Genomic DNA, 23,054 nt, shown 5'->3' with positions numbered 1-23,054 from the left:
AGTGTAAGAAACAAGATTAAAGAGAAATATATATGGTATACTTCTAATATGAATAAAAAAGAGATAGCAGCATGTACTAAAGGAAAGGCGTACAAATATTTGTATTAAGCATGATAAATACATGTATGACAGTACAATGTTCCGATAAGAACAGAACTTTACATATAAAACAACGTTATTCAAAAAAGAAAAGTTAAAAACACAAATACAAACAAACAGAAAACAGAAGCACAACAAAATTTACAAATATCGATACAAGGCAAGACAAGAAAGACTCTTTTGAGTCTAGTTATTGAAAACATGTAGTAGTAGTAGTAGTGGTAAAAAGTCATTAAAATAGAGAGGATGTAATGCCAAAATCAAGATTCCAAAGGGTAAAACCTCCTCTCACAAAATCATAGTGTCCTCCTCTTAATGAAAGCTGCTTTTTCACCACAGCTTCTTTCACAAAAGGATATGTTAAAAGGTTCGCCAGAGATACATTCACAGCCTCCTGCAATATTTTCATTTTCATATTCATATTCATTTTTAACTAATAAAAAAAATATGTAACTCAAATCAACTTGTTTATATATATTTTATGAATTTAAGTTGGTGTGAAAATACCTTCTCACAGTTGGTACATTGATCAAGAAAATCCAAATCGGTGCAATCGGATTTGACCTTGCTCTTTGCAGATAAACCGATTTTCACCCATTGCTCTATGAAATCACTGTTCATTCAATATGCAAAAAAATAAATAAATAAAAGAATAAAAAAAAAAGTTATTTTTATAACGAAAACATGAATATGATATATTCGTCAGGTTTAATGTTGAATGAGAAAGTGGCGACTTACGTGGCAGTGGTTCCATCCTCAGGAAGGGACATTAACCCTTTGATCCCACCACAACAGCTGTGTCCAATGACTACAATATTCTCCACCTGAAGGTACAACATCAACAGCGTAAGGGTAATATTGTCAATACATTATATATATAAAACGAAACTAATTGAATATTTTATTATTATCCCTCTCCCAGTTGATAGGATATGAGAAAATAAATAGATTAAATAAGTGGTCCATGACAGATTAGAAAAGAAAGAAAAGGATATATGTAAAAGAAGTGGCCTCCACCTCGCTCGATTGATTATCGTAACGCCACCGTTTTTTAACGCAAACTTTCTACTTTCTTTTTCTTTTTAGATAAGTAAAAAGAAAATTAAAGATGGAATATGCTAAACTTCCGTGAAGTCGTGAAGGAAAAAAGAAATTTAATCTATGCTTTTTGTTCTAATTAGTTCGATTTTAAAGGATTATTGTTTTTATAATAAAAATATATCATTAAAATAATAATCTTTCAGTTTGGAGTAAAATAATTTAAAAAGTTATATGCATTTAAATGAATGTTACATGGCCTTAATTCATTCGTCTTGACCCATTCAATATATGTTTTCTTTTTAATTAACATTTACACTTTAGATCAAATATAATTTAATACCAATTTTATGAACGAGTTGAAATTGCTAACCGAGGACACATGTAACGACTTTATTACATGTGGGAGACATGAAAATGAAATGAATGATATCCAAAATTTTGAAATTTGATCATGTTAAGTTAGGTTGAAAGGTTTTCAAGGTAGGCCTTCTTTTAAATAATGAGATTTTCAAACACAATCAAATCTTTTTAACATGATATGTTTGATAAACACGTTGACCTTAAGACTGAATTCACGGGGTAATATAGGTGGAGTCATTTTATATTAAAATAAGTTTAGAGTTAGTTAAATAAGTTAAAACCTTAAATGATTGTTGAAATTTTAATAGTAAGATGCTTTGACCTCCAATTTTATAGGCAATGAGCATGAGAAATGAGACATGATCAATAATCTAGAATCTAGATACTTTTTAATCAATAAGTTCTTTTTGACAAAAGGGCATATTGTTAAACCGTATGAAGGGCATATTCCAAGGGTTGAGATAGAGATATGGGCCACAAAAGATGCAATACAAAGTAAGAGTTGAGTTGGTCAAATTGCATCCACTCCAACACATTTAGGCATTTACCACCACAGATAATTGCTTCCTTTTACAAAAGGAGAAAACCAAGTACCACTAAATAGAATAAAGTCCGGTATGGTACATAGGGTCCATAACTCACACAACATTTTCCTATCATATTTAATGTTCTTTTTCTCTCACTTTCTAGAATTAAAAATAAGCTAGTTTTTTTTTCTTTAAGAAAACAATAATTTCCATTTTTGAAAAAAGAAAATTTCATATATTATCAAAATTTTATCTGAAAAGTCATTACTTTGTTTTTTTTTAAGAAAAACCATTGATATTTCTAAATGTTTTGAGAAAAAAGATTATTTACCTGCCATAACCGATTAGAATGTCACCATTAAATGTAAAACATAATTTATTATATTTTTCTGAAACTAGATACACAACTTAGTGGTTTTATTGACATAATTATATTTTACATTTAATGGTGACCTGTTAATAGGCTACAATAGTTGAAGAATGGTGTTTTTTTTAGAACATTATTAAATGTCAAATGACTTTTCTAGAAAAAGAAAAAAAATAAAGTAGTGACTTTTTTAAATAAAATGTTGAAAATACATTATTTTTTTGAAATTAAGTATTGTATGTTATCAAATGGCTTTTAATCCAACGGTATCTCCTTAAGGTTGAGGGTTTGTGGAATTAAGAAGTAATTTAAAAGTAGATTAGATTTATTGTTTAAAAAAAAAAAAAAACGGGGTTTCAATTTTCACCTGTAGATGCACCACTGCATATTCGACGGCCGCTCCTACACCGGAGTGTTTAACCTGTACCAGATAATGTTTTTAATAAGTCAACTAATCAATAAGTAATCCATCAATTATTGAACCACGTATCCACTATCATTGAAAGCAACCACATCCAAATATCGAATAACAAGATAACGAAAGAAAGAAGAATTTTATTTAATAAACATCGCTAACCAATCATAAATTTTATAATAGTTTATGTTAGTTAATTTGATTTATATAAAACAAACGTAAAATGATATAATTAGAGTAGATAGATATTTTTGTTTCAATATATAACTGAAGACCATGTGCTAGCTTAGACAACATGTTAGCAATTATGCTTTGAAAGATGCTTATGGGTTTGACTTCATTTAGTCTACTTGGATGAATAGAAAATGCTTATAAAATTTCTCGATTTTCTAAATGTTGAAATTAATTAATTATTGAGTTTGAACTTGAAGGATCACCGTGTCATAAGGGGGAACCATGTTAGCAATGTTTCTGACAACAAATGCTTCGCCTGGTTGGAAGTCTAGGATGTGTGATGGGCAAACTCTAGAATCCGAGCATGCAAATACCAAGAACTGTATTTATTATAGTTCAAACAAAAAACCCAAATCAGAACATCAATTCTGTTTATGTTATATATAAAGAATTTAAAGGAGATTCAATTAATTAATGTAAAATCAAATCATTTACTGTATTTATTGGTTAGTTTTTTAGTGTGAAATTACCTTTGGGCTCTGCCCTTTGGCAAGCTCACCATACAAAGCGGGATTTGTTCTGGAAGAAGAAAAAATATGAGGAAACAGTTAGACATTGTCAAACCGACAGATAGTGCATGAAAGATGAAGTGTGAGATAATTCAACTCATAAAAATAATGTAAATCGTATAATAATATCACCGAGTTAAGTTTTTTTTTTTCTTCTTTAAAGTCAAATTTGAGGACGAGTAATGCCTAAAGGAGAAATAATAGTGTCGGCTGGTGGGTCAATCATCTAATTATCTAAAGAATTTGGAGCTTTATCAAGAAATATTCAAATATTTTTCTAACAAAAGAAAAGGTAAGTGGATGATGATTTGTGTATAAAATATGAACAATAATTCGTGATTTTTAATGGCATAATATATAATCTGCTTCTTCCCATTTTATAGGATAAATTAATGAATTTTTAAAGCTTTCAACGAAAGTGACAAAATGGAAACAATAAATGGCAGAATGGTTAAATCCCACTACATAAAAATGAGCAGAAATGATTTGAGTAAATCCAAAAGGCTGTACAGACAGACGTACTCATATTTCTCTTTCTTAAACCGAGCGAATCCGTCCTTGATCCTTTCCACCGGATTAAACTCGTCGCCACCTGCTGCCTCCAACTCCGCCGTCAACTCTTTGATCTTAGCGGCGGCAACGGCTTGAAGCTCACCTTTCTCACTGCAAAACCGTTAAATTTTACGGCGTTAGCATTGCCGGTAAATACGCCGGAGAAAAAAAAATAGAATTGTAATAAACTATGGGACCCGCCAGATGACGGCCGGCTGACGGCAGCTGTATTAGTCAATTGTATGGTGAGAAAATCAATGCATTTAATCGAATTAACAATGCCAAAATTCTAGAGAGGACAACTCTGATCCATTTGTTTAAAAGTGTGAAAACAGCCGGCCAACGGTAATCATCAGAGAGCTGATCAGTCGTATATTAAAAAAAACACGGTTACCTCAGCAGCTTCTTCAATCCTTCAATGGCGTCTTCGCATGTATAACCATTAGTTGCCATGTCTTCTACAACCTGAAAATTTCACGAAATCCAGTAAGAAAAAAAGAAGAAGCAAATTCTATCAAATTCTACCGCTAACATATAAAAACTGCTGATTATACATCTATGAATCGGATCAGATTCATAAAATTAAACACATGTTTGTGATTAGATCATATCTGGATCAATGAATGATCGGCCAATTCAAAGAAGGTGAGACATAAATCTAAACAATCGATGATCGGAGTATATATAAAAAGTTAAAAACTATCGAATCGATGAACTCTGATGATGATTTGGTTGATAATGGAGTAGCCATAAACCTTGTTAATGGTGTGACGATTATAAGCGTGTTGAAGCAAAATCTGCTGCGGATTAAGAGGAGAGAGAGATATCAGGCCACACACGTTTGTGTGACGATAAAGTGGGGGCGACTCTATTTATAGACTGCCCAACAAACCTTAGTTGGACTTTTTAATATAAATTTTTGTGTTTATTTATGTTCCTTAAAACATTTACATATGTAACATATGTGGCTGACTAAAAATGAGATTCTATTTTACATATGGACATAGTTATTATAATTTGTTGGTTGAAATTGATTTATTTTTCAAAAAAACTAGTTTTAAGCAGTTAATCATAGGTTGATTTTTGATAAAGAATATTCATGAGATGTCTATTTAACAACACTTGTTAAAGAATAAGTAATATATATATATATATATATATATATATATATATATATATATATATATATATATTCTTTATCAAAAATCAACCTATGATTAATTATTTAAATAAGTAATATATAAAAAATATATTATTGTGTTAAAGGTGTTTACAAAATGGGATTAAAGTTCAAATTTGGGATAAAAAAATTCGTAAATATATGTTTTTTATTTAGTTTTTGTCAATCATAATTGTTCACCACTTAAATAACCTCATATATACAACAACATAAAAAAAATCTAATATTTAAATTAGTTTCTATAATTTTGAGTTTTAAATTAATTTCAAAACCCAAATTGAGATACCCGTTTTGGCCGTTGATGTTGATTTGTTAGTTGATGGTTTGGAATGTTTATTAAGTGTTTTTTCAGATATTGTTCTAGTTAATATTATCTGGTATTATTGTAATAATAGTTATATCACATTAATGGTTTGTACTGTGTTAAAGACAATGACATAAATATTACAATACTATTTTTTCAAATGATAATAATATAATATATTATATTTTAGTATGATTTGTAAACAACCTGATCAAACAAGGCCGAAAACTGGCAAATTTTTGGGACTTGGTTTAGAGAATTTTTACGCTAAGAGGAATTGCGTTATTTGGAATTAAAATTTAAGGTTTAGTTATTTATATTCTATTATTTACCTTATTTTAGTAGACACTAGTTGTGAGATCTATGTTTATTCAAAAAATAAAAACAAAAATAAAAAGAAAATTGTAATTTTTTTTTGAACTGCCAACTTGAACTTTTGGCCTCAAAGAAGGAGAGCGTCACCTGTCACCGCTGGGTTAGAAGCTCTTTGGTAAGTAACTGTAAATTTGATTCATATGGTTTGTCGAAAAATGTGGACGGAGGTTCAAAAAGTTTCCGACTTGCATCACTGGTCCAAAATTGAATATTTTTTTTGTGATTTTGGTCTCTGATAAATGGGATAATGACTTGATAGAGTAAGATATTTTTTGAAATGTACATATTTAGTCATTATTTTTTTTTTGTAAAATAAACCCTTATACTTTATTAATATGTACACATTAGGTCTTTTTCACCGGATTCTACAGGTTTTGCTGACGTGGAAGAGTTTATTTTACAAAAAAAAAAGAATAAGGACTAAATGTGTACATTTCAAAAAGTATCTTACCCCATCAAGTCATTTTCCCTTTCTTTTATTTTGTTGAAATGAAATACCCAGGTGGCATCCACATATCCACAACGAGATTTTTCCAACTTTTATTCATCATGAAAAAGAGGGAGAACCCCGATCTCCGGCGACTCCTTTGTGTGTTCCTACACATCACTGGTAGCAAGGAGGAATGATGGCAAAAACAACAAGGTCGAAGGGGGAGGCAGGAGGAAGTAGAGACGGTAGTTGGCGGCGAGGAGCTGCTCTGGTAGCCCCCTCGTCGATTCTTTCTTCTTTTTCTGGCAACATATCTCAAAGATGGAGGCAAAGAGAGACAGATCGGAGAAACATAACAGGTAAAGGGTGTTTGGCTGTTGCTGTTCGACCGGAAGGAAGAGAGACGAGAAAGAGAAGGGTCGCCGCCCTTTTCTTGTTGCTGGAGGATCACCCACCTCCGGTGACTAAGCTAATTAATTGCTATTTAGTGCCACTTATGCTTCCACATCAGCAAAACCTGTAGAATCCGGTGAAAAGGACCTAATGTGTACATATTAATAAAGTATAAGGGTTTATTTTACAAAAAAAAAAAGAATAAGGACTAAATGTGTACAATTCAAAAAGAATATTACCCTATCAAGTCATTTTCCCTAAAAGAAAATTCGTATATGACCGGTATACCGGGTATAGCCGGTCACAAGGATTGCATTGTTACAAAAAATAAAGTATAAGGGTTTATTTTACAAAAAAAAAATAATAAGGACTAAATGTGTACATTTCAAAAAGTATCTTACCCTATCAAGTTATTATCCCCTGATAAATTTAAAAAGACTTATAACACCCTTCTTCTTTTTACATTTTTTAACATAAATTTTAATATTTTAAAAATTAGAAAACAAAAAAGAACCACCGAACCACCCACCCCCTCCATCCTCTAACCCCCCCTCCCCCCTCACACACACACACACTCTCTCTCTCAACAAAAAGACAAAAAAATACTTTTAGCCATCGTCATTTTCACAACATCAAGTTCATCATCTTCACACCCATCTCCACCACTTTTCACGTGAAGAGCTCTACAATGAGGTTGGGCTTAAAATTGATACAAATTTGACAAACACCTGTATCCTTACCCACTCACCGTACACCCATCTCTCCATCGTTCCCCTTCGACCTGATAAGCAAGGGGTTGTGAAACACTAGAAGTTGAAGGAGTTAGATGAAGGTCATGAGTGTTTGTTGATGAAGGCAGATCTAGGAAAACGAAAACCCAGAGTGGCGGCTGATGAAGGTCACCAGACGGAGGCACATTCACGGTGTCCATGAGTACGGACGACGTAGATTAGAGATCCAGAAAACCCCAACCTTCGAAAAATCCTAGAACTCGATTTTCCGAAACCCACATCCCATCAATTTTCAGAAATATTTCCTTTCTTCTACCATCAGCACAAGGATTTCATTGAAGAACTCACATCTGGATCGAGATTCGCATGTGTACGTGTTCTTTATTTTGTGTTTTTCACCACCAGTTTCAAGATTTTTATTTATCAGTTTCTACATTTGGAGCGATTTCTACATCTGGGTCGACTTTTGGTTTTGCATCTGAATCATTTTTCTGGGTTTTTCATCAATAATTTATGGGTTTTTGAGTTTTTCCATATGGATTCTCTATGTATGTTCATCCTTGTGTGTGTTGAAGAAGATAAATTTAGAAAACCCATATTTTCATATGGTTCTAGCTCGATACTAGAGAGAGAGAGAGAGAGAGAGAGAGAGAGAGAGAGTGTGTGTGTGTGTGTGTGTGTGTGTGTGTCTGTGAGTGAGTGAACAGTGGAATGGGTGGGTGAGTTATTTATTTATTTTTTTGTTATAAAAATATTAAAGTGAATATTCAAAAACTTAAAAGAGAAATTAAAAGGGTATTATAGTCTCTTAAAGTCATTTTAAATTTACCAGGGACCAAAACCACAAAAAAATTCAACTTTGGAACAGTGATATAAGTCGGTAACTTTTTGGACCTCATCCATTTTTTTGACAAACACAAGGACCAAATATGCAATTTATTCAAAAATAAATATGAAGAACTAAAATTTTAGAAAGTTTTGAATTTGACAAAACTGTAAAATTAGTTACTGTGGTTTTCAAAAAACTATAGATAGAGTCCAAAAAATTTTCAACTTGCATGAAAGGAACAAAATCAGAAACTTTTCGCGGTTTTAGCCACTGTAAGACTTGAAATGACCTTTATGCCCTTTAATTTCTTTTTTAATTTTTCTTTATTTATTTTAATTGTTTTATAATTTAGAAAAAAAAAAGAAATGGGCCCTATAACACCCCAGCTCATCTTATATTTCTTGCTCCCTCTCTCGCTCATCAAAAAGTCGTAGGTTTCAATTACTCTCCATTCTCACCTGCTTTTCCCGTTGAGAAGCCCTAATGTCATCGCCCTAATATCGCCAGCCGTCATCGCCGATAAGTATCTTACTTCTCAACGCCTCTATTCCTCTTCTCCTTCTTGAACCACTGGATTCACGTCTTGAAGCTTGAAACCTGCCATCACGAAACCTCGATGGTAGAACCTCATTGTCGAACATCTACACATTTTCTGTCGTTTCATCTTCAAGAATCTACCTTCCAACCCCATTGTCGGCATCCTCCTGTCATTTCCACAACCTCCTGATGATTGAACCCCACTGTAGGTTTCCTAAACACAACTCCGATAAAAACCTTTTCCCCCTCGGGAGGTCAAATTGAACTTTGATCTATGTATCACCTTTCTATAGAAGTTGGTCAGGTTCAGTGAAACTCTAATTTGTATAGAGAATTGAGATGTTCACATTGGATCAAAAGAAAAAGAAAGTCGATGTGTGTGTAACAGAGAAAAAGATATGAGGTTGGATTTGAAATCAGATGCAATGTGTTTTGGGTTTTGTAGATTCCAAATTTGGAACTAGATAATATATATTCCAGGTGGGGGGATTCAACAGTGAAGAGAGAGGGAAGCAAAGATCAGGTCGGTGGTGCTCGACTTTTGATGAGTTACAAGATGTGGGTTATGTTCTCTGGTGTCGAAAACCACTAAACCCTGTGTTCTAATACCATACAAGTCAACTAAGTAGATATTCTAATTTCTCAGGCGTTGTACGAGATCATGAATTATGTGTGTGTGTGTGTGTCTTTGAGTTGCAGGTATTGAATCATCAACTATATATATATATATATATATATATATATATATATATATATATATATATATTGTTTTTAATGTATTTATGTATATGATTTGGTTTGGAGGAAAATAATATTGAAGAAGACGACTAGAGAAAAATGGGGGGGGGGGATACCAATGGAGAGGGTGGGGTAGGGTGTAATTTTACTTTTTATTTTTTTCTGATCATTTAAATACTAAAATAAATAAATTAAATGGAAAATATAAATGAAAATGGAAAAGTTGACATTTCAAGTGAACCAAAGACTAAAATCATGAAAAATTATTGATTTTGGTCATTTCATGCAAGTTGAAAACTTTTTGGATCATATCTACAGTTTTTTGAAAACCACAATGACTAAATTTTGCAGTTTTGTCTTTGAATTTATAAGGAAAAAAAGAAAAATGTTTGATTATTAAAATTGAAATGTTCATTTCTCTTTTAAATTTAAATAAATAAACATTTAAAATAATTTGACTTAATTTATAAATTTAGAAATTATTAGGAAAGTTACATTAATGAATTTAATATGCATTTATTTTTACATTTAAATATTATATGAAATTTAATAAAATAGAAAAAAAAAACACAAAATGACATGTAGATATAATTTAATCTAAAATTACCACAAATAATATGTGGCTAATGCATGAGAGGATGATAAAAGATAAAAATGGTTTTATTTATTAAAGTATGAATATTTTTTTTTCAATCTTAAGAGTTTAACAAGGGTTCTCTTACTATAAATAGAACTAGCTGTCATATAATTATTTTGTGAATTGAGATTTTGATAAACTTTTCAGAAAATAAGAGATAATTGTTAGAAAAACAAAGATTGTTTATTGTGGGTTTTGTTAGATTATGGATCTAAGAATATCAATATATACTTGAATCGTAATTGCAATAATTTTTTAAAATCTGTGATTTCGACCCATGCGAAATCAAATTTGGGATAATCCAATAATGATAATTTAAAAGCCAGTCACTTCTAAATATGAAACACATCAAAGTAACTTTGTTTTGAATTTTTTTTTCTAATACATATGGAAACAAATGATCAATGAGGATTAAAAGCGTTAACCATTTTCTGGAACATTAATATTTCTTATATGCTAGGAAGATGACAGTTAGAAGTTGGTTACATACAAATATGTCACAACCTGTTTTGGGAAGAAAATGCATGTCCGTGCTCCTTCTTATTATAGAAATCTATTTAGGTTTCGGGAAGTTGCCAACGGATCCACGGGCGCTGCTCGCAAACCCCAGTATTCTCGAGTTCATATTTATCACTCCAAGTGTGCATCATGCACCTCCGGTCTCGGTGAGTAAATAGAATTTAGTCTATATCAATATTAATAATAACTACTAAAATATGTCGATAACACTAAAATCTTCAACAAGTTTTATGACGTGTTTGTTTGACAAACTTGTTGGTAGTTGGTAGATGAAAATTATAGTTTTTATTTATCTATAAATGTTCGATAAAAATAGTTATTAGCTTTTAAAGTTGTAAAATTAAATAAAAGCTAAAAGCTTAAATATCAAAGTTTCAAAAAATTACTCAAAGTATTTTTTTTGGATTATGAGTTTTTTTATTTAAAACAAAAACTAAAAGCTCCTATTAAGAAACGATTTTTCTTTTCGAATTATATTTGTAAAAGCAAAAACAAAAGTTTCAAGCATGGACGTTCTAATCTAACTACTAACTAGGAGGTCTTGGGTTCAATTTTAGGCAGATGAGATTTATATTTATTTGTCGTTCAAAAAAAAAATATTAATTTATCATATATCATGTTGCCAATATGTAGATGTATTGATTTCAGATAAGCTCTAATAAATTAGTTAGCTTATTATATCCTTTTTCCGTAACATGTAAAATAAAAAACAATCAAAATAAAATATTAGAATATTGCAGATCGTCTTTTAACAAAAATATAAAATTAAGTTATTAGCATAATAGTATAATTTTTTATCATCATATTCAACAGGCTAACTATTTATAAGATAGAAAATTAGGCATGTATCTTTTCACCTATATGAATGTGTATATACTTGAAGTTGGATTGAATTTTTTTTAAAATTATATTTTTAAAATGTCTAAAATTATCATTAGGGTGAGGGTTGTATTATTGACTCTTTCTAAATACGGTAATTTGTGACGAATGGAAGCATGACATACATATATTTATATTTATGTATGTATATGTATATATGTATATAATATAAAATATATGTATATTCAACGCGCGATATAAATTTAACATGGGAAGGGAATAAAAGAAGCTTCAGTGAAATGCCGGGCCACTAATCGCGCGAGGGAGGGGTCTATTTCTACTCTAAAGACGATTAAACTGCAATTAAATTAAAATATAATTTTCCTAAAAGATGTGGCTAGAGTGGAAACTCTAAAGACGATTAGCGGCCAATTCTCACGGGTTTCTTGTATGGCTATTTCTACCAAAAGATTGGATTAGGTAATAGATTTTTTTTTACGTCAATTATTTATGTTTCTTGGTTTTTGAATTTGTATGTCTTTATCTTGCAAAGAATATCAAAGAGTGGATAAGGTTGGCAATTACAAAGTATTAGCAAACGATTTGAATGCAATGAGAAGCAAGAATTTAAGAAGGAAAGTGACTATAAAACTACAATGCGAAACATCCATAATGTGGGGGTGCAATGTGTTACTGTGGGGCAAATGTAGTGTCGGGGAATCATGTGATTTTGTGGTCAATCATACTTCACTATCTTGTATTTGCCTTCGGAGTTGGGAAGGAATTTTCTTCGATTTCCTAATTTATAAGCCTTACGTAGAAATGAAGGGTTTAAAAAGTTTACTAATCATGTACAGTATATTAGAGAGATTTATGGGTGATGTTGGAATTTCCAACGAGAATGGCGTGTACTAAATTTCAATTTCACAATGGTGTTTGGGAATTGTTTATTGTTTTGATACCATGGAAACATGAATTTATGTTGAATGTGTGACTTGTGTGTTTGGGAATGATAGGTATGCCATTTAGAGCTTGGTGTACAAATTCATTTACCAAGATAGTTTTGTTTTTATGTACTCACATTTATTTATTTATATATTATTATTTTTTAATCTTGTATTTTTTTCAGTCCTGTACTTTTTCTAATTAATCAAATATTATTTTAAATTAGTTTTATATTTTAAATTAGTTATTATTAATTTAAATTATTTTATTAGAAAATGGTTGTGGAAAATTTAGGAATAGAAAAATGATAATTTTCTTGTGTTTTAGTAAGTTTAAGAAAAAAAAAATGGAAGAGAAGAAGTTGTCTCAAGTTGATGTGAAATAAGAAGTGTGAAAAGGATACCCACCACCTCACAATGGACACCTGTTATTATTGAATGTGCAACACTATTAAATACACGAAACGAAAGAGTCCCTAAACATAAATAAAAGAGGACTGTTTTATCAAATTGTATGTTTATGTGTGAAATTATATATATATATATATATATATATATATATATATATGTTAAAAATTTTAGTAAAAATATATATATATTACTAACTTTGGGCATATATAAATATATAAATATGTTGTATATATAATTAACTTTCAGTGAGTTTGTGTTCTTCTACGTTAGAGTTTCGAAACAATATATCGTATGTCCAAAATTGAGTATATGTGAATGAGATATCGATACTCAAAGTTGGGTATTTGAGAATAGAAGTTGGCAAAAGAGGTGAGTGTAGGAATAAGTCTCACATCGGTAGAAAGACCATAATCAAGTGAATTTATAAACTTGAATGTATGATAGGCTTACAGGCTTGTGTCTATGGTCATGACAAGGGTTGTTTCAACACATACAAGCATGGGCGGATCTATAGTGGTGCATGGGATTGCACGTGCAACTACTCAATTTTTTTGTATTAGTATAAAAAAGTTTAATATTTTTATATAAATGTGCACCCATAAAAATATTTAATATTAACATCGTAGTTTAAAAGTTTAATCAAAAGTTGAGGTGATTGAGTTGGTTAAAGAGCGCAAGTTAAGTTTCTTGTTTTAATGAGTGCTCGAGTTCAATTCTTGCTCAAAACAATTTTCTATTTTAATTTTACCGTCAATTTTCCTTTTAATGCACCTTTTGTTATTGGGCTCCAAAAATTTTATAGCCAACAAAATCATATATATGTAAAGTAATTACCTTAGTCTCCTGTAGTCGGGGTCCTATCTTTTAAATTTTCTTCCATATACGAGTTACACATATACATGGATGCATTACATTTGTTTCAAACTAAACAAGGGATTTTCTTCACAATTACATCTTTAAGTTGTTCAACTCAATTTATGTTTCATTCTACATTTTGAATTGATTTGTTTGTTCTGTCAAGCAAAAAAAAATATCGAAATGATAAAAATGCATTAATTAGTTGGCATTTGTGTATTATATTTTGCTCTAAACAATGGAATATGTCGAATTATTTTGCATTCGTAGCTTTTATAGTATCTTGGGCAAGCAACATTTTGTGATGATGGTACCAACACGGAAATAAACTCCCACGAGGCCAACAACATGCCAATGAAATGACCAATTTGTCATTCAGAAAGTTTGTCTACACTAGTTTGTTATATTTAATGCGCTCGTAATTTTTTTAACATTATTACATTTGATCGAAACTTTTTTTTGGTGCACCTACTCCTACATATTTCTGCATCCGCCCCTGCATACAAGGAAGTTGAAGATGGTGAAAATATCTACATGGGAAATGCAGCTACCGCAAACATCAAAGGTGTTGGTGATGTTGTTCTTAAAATAACATCGGGGAAAGATGTGAAACTTAAGGATGCTTTGTATATTCTTGAACTTCGTAAGAATATAGTGTCGGGTGGTTTGTTGAATATGCCTTGAATGACATGTTCAAAATGAATGTAATGGTGTCAAATGAAATTAATAAAGCAAGTTCCAGTTCTGATTATGACTGAGTGTTCAAATGTTTGGCATGGTCGTTTAGGACATGTAAATTACAATTCTATTAAACGTCTAGTTAAAGTAGACTACATACCTAAATTTGATGTTGACTCAAATCACAAATGCCCCACATGTGTTGAAGCCAAACAAACTATATTACTTTCCAAACAATCAAAAGAAACACCGAACCTCTTGATTTAATTCACACTAATGTGTGTGATTTAAAATCAATTCCTACTCAAGGTGGGAACAAATACTTCATTACGTTCATCGATGATATCACGAAATATTTCTACATATATTTACTTAAGAGTAAAGATGAAGCAATGGACAAGTTTGTTTTGTATAAAAAGGAAGTTTAGAATCAACTTAACAAGAAAATTAAAGTAGTTAGAAGTGATAGAGGTGGATAATATGTTTCTCCATATGCTGAATTTTGTGCGCAAAATGGAATTCGTCATGAATTCACACACCCTGTTCACCTCAATCTAATGGCATTGTTGAAAGAAAAGAATTGTACTTTGAAAGAGATGGTTAATGCCATGCTAATTAGTTCTGGTGTAAACCAGTCAATGTGGGGGGAAGCTATTTTGTCTGCTAACAATCTTTTAAATAAGATACCTCGCAAAGAAAAGGATGAAACACCGTATGAATTTTGGATGGGAAGAAAGCCATCATATAAGTACTTATGAGTATGGGGGTGTCTAGCCAAAGTTATTGTACCACCACCTAAGATATAAAAGTTAGGCCCTAAGACAGTGGATTGTGTATTCATTGGGCATGCACAAAATAGTAGTGTTTATCGATTTCGTGTGCACGATTCTAAGAATCCTGAGATACACAAGACTACAATAATGTAATCAAGGAATGCTTCATTCTTTGAAGATGTATTTTCTTATTTAAAAAAGGAGGTTGAAAGCCCATATTGACCAAACAGTGAAGTTGTTCGAGAGTATGAACAAGCTCAATCCAAGGAAGAAGAGATAGAACTCAGAAGAAGTAAGAGGGCTAGAGTTGAAAAATCATTTGGTGATGATTTTTTTCACCTATGTGATGGAAAGTGAACCTAAAACCTATCATGAGGCAGTTACTTCTTCTAAGGGGCCTCAATGGAATGAAACCATCAAAAATGAGGTAAAATCTATCTTACAAAATCATACGTGGGAGCTAGTGGATCTACCTCCAAGTAGCAAGCCACTTGGTTACCGTTGGATCTTTAAGAGAAAAATGAAAGCCGATGGTAGAATTGATAAATACAAGACAAGGTTAGTAATCAAAGGGTATAGACAAAAGGAAAGCCTAGATTAATTTGATACGTATTCGCCAATAATGCAAATAACATCCATTAGACTAGTGCTTGCCATTGCAACAATTAGAAACCTGCAAGTTCATAAAATGGATGTGAAAACTGCTTTTCTAAATGGGGAGTTGGAAGAAGAAACTTATATGGAGCAACCCGAGGGATTCATTGCCTCGAGATAGGAGAAAAAGGTTTGTAAACTTGTTAAGTCTCTATATGGATTAAAACAAGCTCCAAAACAATGGCATCAAAAGTTTGATCAAGTCATGATGGAAAATGGTTTTAGAATTAATGAGTGTGACAAGTGTATCTATGTGAAAAACACAACTCATGGTTATGTCATCTTGTGTTTATATGTAGATGATATGCTTATCATTGGTAGTGATGACAAGATGATAAGATCCACAAATGATATGTTGAAATCCAAGTTCGACATGAAAGATATGGGTTTAGCGGATGTGGTTCTTGGAGTCAAGATCACAAGAACCCAAAATGGTTTGATTTTAAGTCAAACACACTACGTGGATAAGATTCTTGAAATATATGCTAAGGGAGATACTAGCATAGCTAGAACTCCAATTGATCATAGTCAACATCTACGTAAAAATAGAGGTGATAATGTTAATCAAGTGAATTATTCAAGAATCATTAGCAGTCTGATGTATTTAATGAGTTGTACAAGACCTGACTTAGCATATGCTGTAAGAAAACTAAGTAGATTTACTAGTAAACCCAGTTCTGAAAACTGGAAGAGTATTACTAGGCTACTAAGGTATGTGAGATACACGTGAAAATATGGGCTGCATTATGGCAGACATCCAGCAGTTATCGAAGGATACACTGATGCAAATTGGATATCTGACATAAAAGATTCTAGATCTACAAGTGGATATGTGTTTACAGTTGGAGGTGCAGCTATAGCTTGGAAATCGTCTAAGCAAACAGTTATATCCATATCTATTATGGAATCTGAATTTATCGCCTTAGATAGTTGTGCTGAAGCAGCGGAGTGGCTACGTTAATTTGTAGAGGACATTCCTGACAGGCCAAAGCCGATAACGGCCATATGTATATATTGTGATAACCAATCGACAATTGGTAGAGCTCAAAAGTACAATGTATAATGGGAAATCAAGGAACATTAGACGTAGACATAAAACGATACGACAACTAATCTCTACGGGGGTTATCACGGTTAACTGGGTGAAGTCATAGGATAACATTGCGGATCCACTTATAAAAGGCTTGAGTAGAGATGTGGTTTATAAGTCGTCAAGAGGAATGAGACTAAATCCCTTGAATGAATAAATTCATACGAAGGAAACCTTACCCAGAAGACTGGAGATCCCAAGATCTGGGTTCAAAAGGACAACCTAGTTGTATGAGTGAGGCAGGTCACTGGGGAGGGGGTGTTAAAATACGTCCTAGTCCATTCCTATATGTAGTGAAAAATAAGGCTAAACATATGGTTTTTAATGATTTTTGGAATCAGCTATGTGAGAGAGAAGTGAGGTCGCTTCGAAGGGAATTATGAGGGCACAATTACTAAAGCTCTTGCAGAACCAAGTTAGTGTTCATGACCAAAACGAACACGTCTATGAGGATATGACCTTCAGGGAGAGTCCTGTGAGAATTATATTGTCATCAACACAAATGGAAGCTCAGTTCAAAGACATCGAGATCTACTGACTGCTAGGAGATTAAGTATAATTCTTAATGGATGGTTCAAAGGGTAATACCTACCTGGCTACCCATCCTATGTAGGATTCAACTGTTGAAAATTCCGTTTGGAATTTTGATGCATATAGGGGATTGTTGGAAATTTTAGTAAAAATATGTATATTTTTACTAACTTTGGACATATATAAATATACACATATGTTGTATATATAATTAACTCTAAGTGTGTTTGTGTTCTTCTCCGTGAGAGTTTTGAAACGATATATCGTATGTCCAAAATGGAGTATATGTAAATGAGATATCGATACTCAAAGTTGGGTATTTGAAAATAGAAGTTTGCAAAAGAGGTGGATGTGGGAATGAGCCCCACATTGATAGAGAGACTATACTCAAGTAAGTTTATAAGTTTGAATGTATGATAAACTTAGAAGCTTGTGTCTATGGTTTTACTCTAACTCCTATCCACATGCAGGGATTACGAAACAATCATATTGATAACATGCATGAGGTCATGAAGATCAACTTTTATTTGAATCGAAATGAAAATTTACTTTCTGAATATCTTTCTAAATGTGTTCACATTTATATTTCATTCGACCAAAAAAAAAAGGTAACAAATTCAGAGATTAATAAAGTATTATGCGTGCGACGGTGCGAGTCTTACTCTTATGGCTGTGAGTAGTTGTCCATTCTAGCTATTTAAAAGCCATCATAATTGTCATAGGCCACATTTGGAAAGTGCCATTTGAATAACAATTGACTCTTTAGAATTATTTTTCTTATAAAAATAGAAATAATCGAGTGTATGACATAAGGAAAGATAGATATACTTGTATTTTAATAAATACTGATTACTTTAATTATAAAAGATAAATATATTCTCTTTAATCATTTAAAATGTAAAAAAAAAAAAAAAGGTTAAGAATCAACTTATCTAAGTATTAACAAATATTACACGATCTTACACTATTACTCTATTAGTTATGGCCAACAAATTATCTTAATGTTATCTTGTTAATGGTATTTTACATATTTTAATATTTATTAAATAACTTATTATATTGTGTGAAAATTAACTATATTATATTTTTTAAATCATTGACTTAGTTTTGAACGATTCAGTTGTTGACTAACCCAATTTTGCTTTGTTTAGGCGCCTTGTGTGACCTCCCAAGGGACTAGCTTGGAAAAGTAAAGATATAACGATATTTATGAATATATCATTACTAGTCGAATACCCGCGCGTTGCGCAGAAACACCTATATAGTTGAAGTCTTTATAAATATATGTTTTTTTAAAATATAGCAATAACGTTGTTGTTAAATTTGATATAATAATTTGTATACTAAATTGATATAATATATTGATTATTTTGAATTATATGATAATATATACATCTATTATAACTATATAATCTTAATAGTTTGAATGACTTCTATCCGCGAGTTACACATGAATAAAATTAAATATAATATATGGTTTAATGTTATTTATAGTTGTTGTTATTGTTAATTTTTAAAATTTATTTTCTTAATGTTTTAATTTCTATCATTATAATTATTTAAAACAACAAATATTGTTTTTTTGATTTTAAAGGTAACAATATAATCATTTATATAAAGTTATTTTTAACTATTGTTATTGCAAATTATTTTAAACTACTTATTTGAAATTTTTTAACGATTATAAAAATATATTTAGGAAATAGTTTAGTTAAATTGATATTACAATTTAGTTTTTGCATTTATCACTACAATTTATCACTTTTAACTATTTACAAAATATTCTTTGGTTTTTTTTAAGTGGAACTGAAATTTATTTTAAGTTGACATTGTAATATTATATTTAAATTAACAATTTAAATATTCTGTCAAAACTGTTCAAAAGTTGTAGCTTTAAACTGATAATGGTTTACATACAACGATATATTAAATCTAATAAATTAAGTATAATATGTTAAAAGTTAAAGACATAACTTTATAAGTAAAATTAAAGATATTATTTTAAAACTGAAATTTAGTATATTTATGATTACACTTTAGGTTTGATATTTATTTAACCTTATTAACCAACTTATAATTATTATTAGAAATACACTACAATTAATCACTTCTATCTATTTACAAAATATTCTTTGGGTTGTTTAAGTTCAACTAAAATTTATATTTAAGTTGACCATGTAATGTTATATTCAAATTAATAATTTAAATATTTTATACAAATTGTTCCAAAATTGTATCCAACAATATATTAAAAATAATAAATTAAGTATAATATTTTAAAAGTAAAAAAAAACATAACTTTATAAATGAAAGTAAATATATTATTTTAATATTGAAATTTAGTTTATATATTATTACATTTTAGGTTTGATATTTATTTAACCTTATTAACTAACTTATAATTATTATTAGAAAGAAATTGAAAAGTTATGAGAGTTTCAAATGAATGTGGTGAAAAGAAAAATGCATAGAGTTTCAAATGAATATGATGAAAGGAAAAATGTTTCATTTATAATATAGTATGATATGATAGTTATAATCATATTCATATTTATTTAATTTAAATATTGTTTGATTGTGGTTTGTCAAAAGTATATCAGTTGTGACTCATTTATATGTGAATCCATTGTTTTAGCTTGCACATTATTTTTGACGGGCCAAATTAAGAATTATTCAGCTAATATGAAGGCGAATCTAATTAAAGTGTACATCTCATAAATTGTTTTATTATAATAATAAAGTTTTTATTTTTCAATCATATGTAACACATTAACTATTTATAAAACTCAAATAATTTAACAGTAGACTACTAATAACTTTATATCACAATGTCAATAATACCAAAGCTCTTACCAATGGCTGTTTGGCACAACATAGCGCGATGCAACTCTTGAATTTCCCAGCCATATATTAGACTTTTATGCTCATTCACTCCTGTTGCAAATCACTTTTAATCTATGGTAAATGTCATCAAACATTGACAAACGCTGTAAAAAAATACTCTATCAACATGGTCCATTTGAGTTTCTAATGTCTATCATGCAATCATAAAGTGATGTTTTTTTTAGAAAAATACACTGTAACTTAAACATTAATGGTTAAAACATTATCATATCCCATTTAATTCATGTATAATGACATTAGTACTTATACATTACACTTGTAGCTTTTATAAACTATACATTAAGAATATGAAAACCTCATATTTCATATACACACTTCGATTTTTTGGAGGAAAAAGTATTTAACATATGGTATATATAACTAGGCTCTTTATATATAAGATATAAGAAAGAAAAAAAAAACCTTAGAAAGCAGTTTGTTTCTCCAAACGAAGCAAGTGTGCTTTTCTCCCGAGATAAGTCTTTCATGGGGATATGGTGCTTAAATTGGGAGAAACAAAGAAAGGGGTCGAAGAGCCCAGAACAAAAATTGCTATGATGACTTGTACTTTTTGTAGTAAGAACTTGTACATTTGTGGTGTTCGATAACTTCGTATCTATGAAGAAATGGTTATAAAAATTCTAGTAGACAAAATTAAGGAATGAAGACAATTTGGATAAAGAAAGTGATGGGGGAATTCACGTAGGCTTCTGAATGTGTTATCTTCTTGAAATGAGAGAATGTTACACATTTAGAAATCTGCTCCATATATCCATACATTCACTTATGCCAAAAAATGGGCCATAAAATCCTAAATCCTAACAACATTTTCGAATTCTTCAAAGAAAATACAACAAATTCTACGTATTTTAAGATACAAATCTATTAACTTTAAAAAAAATCATAAGTCATGAATTATTGTTAGAAAGAAATGAGTTTAACCATCTACAACTAACTCTATATATTAAGTAGCTTTTTTTTGGTGTAAAAATGAGTTTAACCATCTACAACTAATTCTATTTTTTATTTTACAGAAAGTAGTGTTATAAAAAATATTATTCTACATTTGGAGTAGCACTATTATTTACTGGGAGTGAGTAAACCGAAACCAAAAACTGAAAAACCGATAAAACCCGATGGTTCGGGTTTAAGTCTTTTAAAACCAAAATATTGGGTTCGTTTTGGTTTTAGGAAATTCAAAAGCTGATGAAAACCGAAACCGGACCAAATTTAATATATATATATATATATATATATATATATATATATATATATATATATATATATATACATAATATGGGTCAATTGAGGACTTAGAGAGATCAAAAGTGAGATTTTTGGAAAAAATATAGTGTCACGACGTGATGATTGGAGTACCACAACGTGGCATGCCAAATGCATGAAACGCGCGCGTGTTGAATGACCGCCACAACATGGCAAGAGGAAGGCCACGATGTGGCAACTGTTGCAACCCAAACCCATGATTTTTTAGAGTTTCTTCGATATTTAAGCACCTAATCTCAAGGATTATAACATCCTCTTCAGCCTCCAACCCCTCCACTCGAAACCCTAGCCTCCATGGATGATTAGGAGCTTGTTTGATTGATTGAAGGCCTTGTTCTTGAATTTTGGTGAAGCTTGAGGAAGGAGGAAGTTCACTTTGGATCAAGGAGCTAGTTTGGATCCATCATTCCCTTTTGATTTATGAGCTACGTGAGGTATAAAGTTCATACTTTGGCATTTCTTCTTCTAGCTTCAAGTTTAGGGTCATTTTGGGTGGTTTTGGTCCCTTCTATGGATGTTCTTGGAGTTTGAGGAACTCCAGAGCTTGTTATGGTCCACTTGTGGTCTCTAAGCTTCTGATAATTAAGAAAAGATTCATGGTTGGAGTTACTTTGTGTCAATGCTCAAGATTTGGCTTCATTAAGGACTTATTGGATTTAGAAGTGTAGATATTGTCTTGTGGTGGAGTCCTATTGGATAAAGTTGGAAACTTTATCCATTAAGTCATTGAAAATGACTAGATCTAAAGTTTTTCGTGGTTTTGGTCCCTTCCATAGATGCTCTTGGAGTTTGAGGAACTCTAGAGCTTGTTATGGTCCACTTGTGGTATCTAAGCTTCTGATAATTGAGAAAAGAGTCATGGTTGGAGTTACTTTGTGTCCATGTTCAATATTTGGCCTCATTAAGGACATATTGGATTTAGAAGTGTATATATTGCCTTGTGGTGGAGTCCTAATGGATAAAGTCAGAAACTTTATCCATTAAGTCATTAAAAAGGACTAGCTCTGAAGTTATGGGTTTATATATGCAAGGATTAAGTTCTTAATGAAGAATATGACAATCTGCTAGTTCCCACGATGTGTCAGTGGTCTTGTTACGACGTGGTGGTTCTCTGCTTCACGACTATCTTATCTTGGCATGCCCACAACATGGCCAAGAGATCTCCACGTCGTGGTGAGACTTGACTTGGTTGAACGTTGACTTTTGTTGACCACTGATTGTTGACTTTTGACCAGTTTGACTTTGGGTCAAACTTTAAGGACTTGGGTTATTAATTAAGGATCTATCTATGTTTGGTGCTAGTCGTTTTGCAGGTGCGATCGGTGCAGGGAGTGAGGGTGTTGTTGTGTTTCCTT

General features: G+C 31.1%; 1 protein-coding gene across 2 annotated transcripts; it reads right to left on the bottom strand.

Annotated features, from left to right (window-relative positions):
- Positions 1 to 74: 74 nt before the first annotated feature.
- Positions 75 to 21,037, bottom strand: LOC145169339 (carbonic anhydrase 2-like). Of its 2 annotated transcripts, XM_079087916.1 has the most exons (10): positions 20,839 to 21,037; positions 20,386 to 20,466; positions 4,499 to 4,569; positions 4,075 to 4,215; positions 3,514 to 3,562; positions 3,247 to 3,363; positions 2,762 to 2,815; positions 838 to 923; positions 607 to 712; positions 75 to 493 (listed from the first exon to the last, which is right to left on the bottom strand). In XM_079087916.1, exons 2-10 carry the CDS (start codon positions 20,437 to 20,439, stop codon positions 332 to 334), a joined length of 840 nt encoding a protein of 279 aa, XP_078944042.1. In that variant the 5' UTR covers positions 20,440 to 20,466; positions 20,839 to 21,037; the 3' UTR covers positions 75 to 331. The 2 variants fall into 2 exon arrangements, with proteins under 2 accessions (XP_078944042.1, XP_078944043.1); XM_079087917.1 differs by lacking the exons at positions 20,386 to 20,466; positions 20,839 to 21,037 and adding an exon at positions 4,860 to 4,989.
- Positions 21,038 to 23,054: the final 2,017 nt, after the last annotated feature.

This window comes from Lactuca virosa, chromosome 4 (genome assembly GCF_052849685.1).
Source record: "Lactuca virosa cultivar CGN04683 chromosome 4, Lactuca_virosa_CGN04683_v6, whole genome shotgun sequence".
NCBI classification, from domain to species: Eukaryota; Viridiplantae; Streptophyta; class Magnoliopsida; order Asterales; family Asteraceae; genus Lactuca; species Lactuca virosa.
Note: the sequence above shows the minus strand (reverse complement) of the source record. Positions and strands in the feature narration are given on the sequence as shown.

Coding starts and splice junctions, on each gene's coding strand:
- LOC145169339 (XM_079087916.1), bottom strand. CDS start 20,439: ATGGCTGGGAAATTCAAGAGTTGCATCGCGCTATGTTGTGCCAAACAG. Junction 3,364..3,513: donor CCAAAGGGCAGAGCCCAAAG/GTAATTTCACAC, acceptor TAATAAATACAG/TTCTTGGTATTTGCATGCTC. Junction 494..606: donor AATGTACCAACTGTGAGAAG/GTATTTTCACAC, acceptor AAAATATTGCAG/GAGGCTGTGAATGTATCTCT.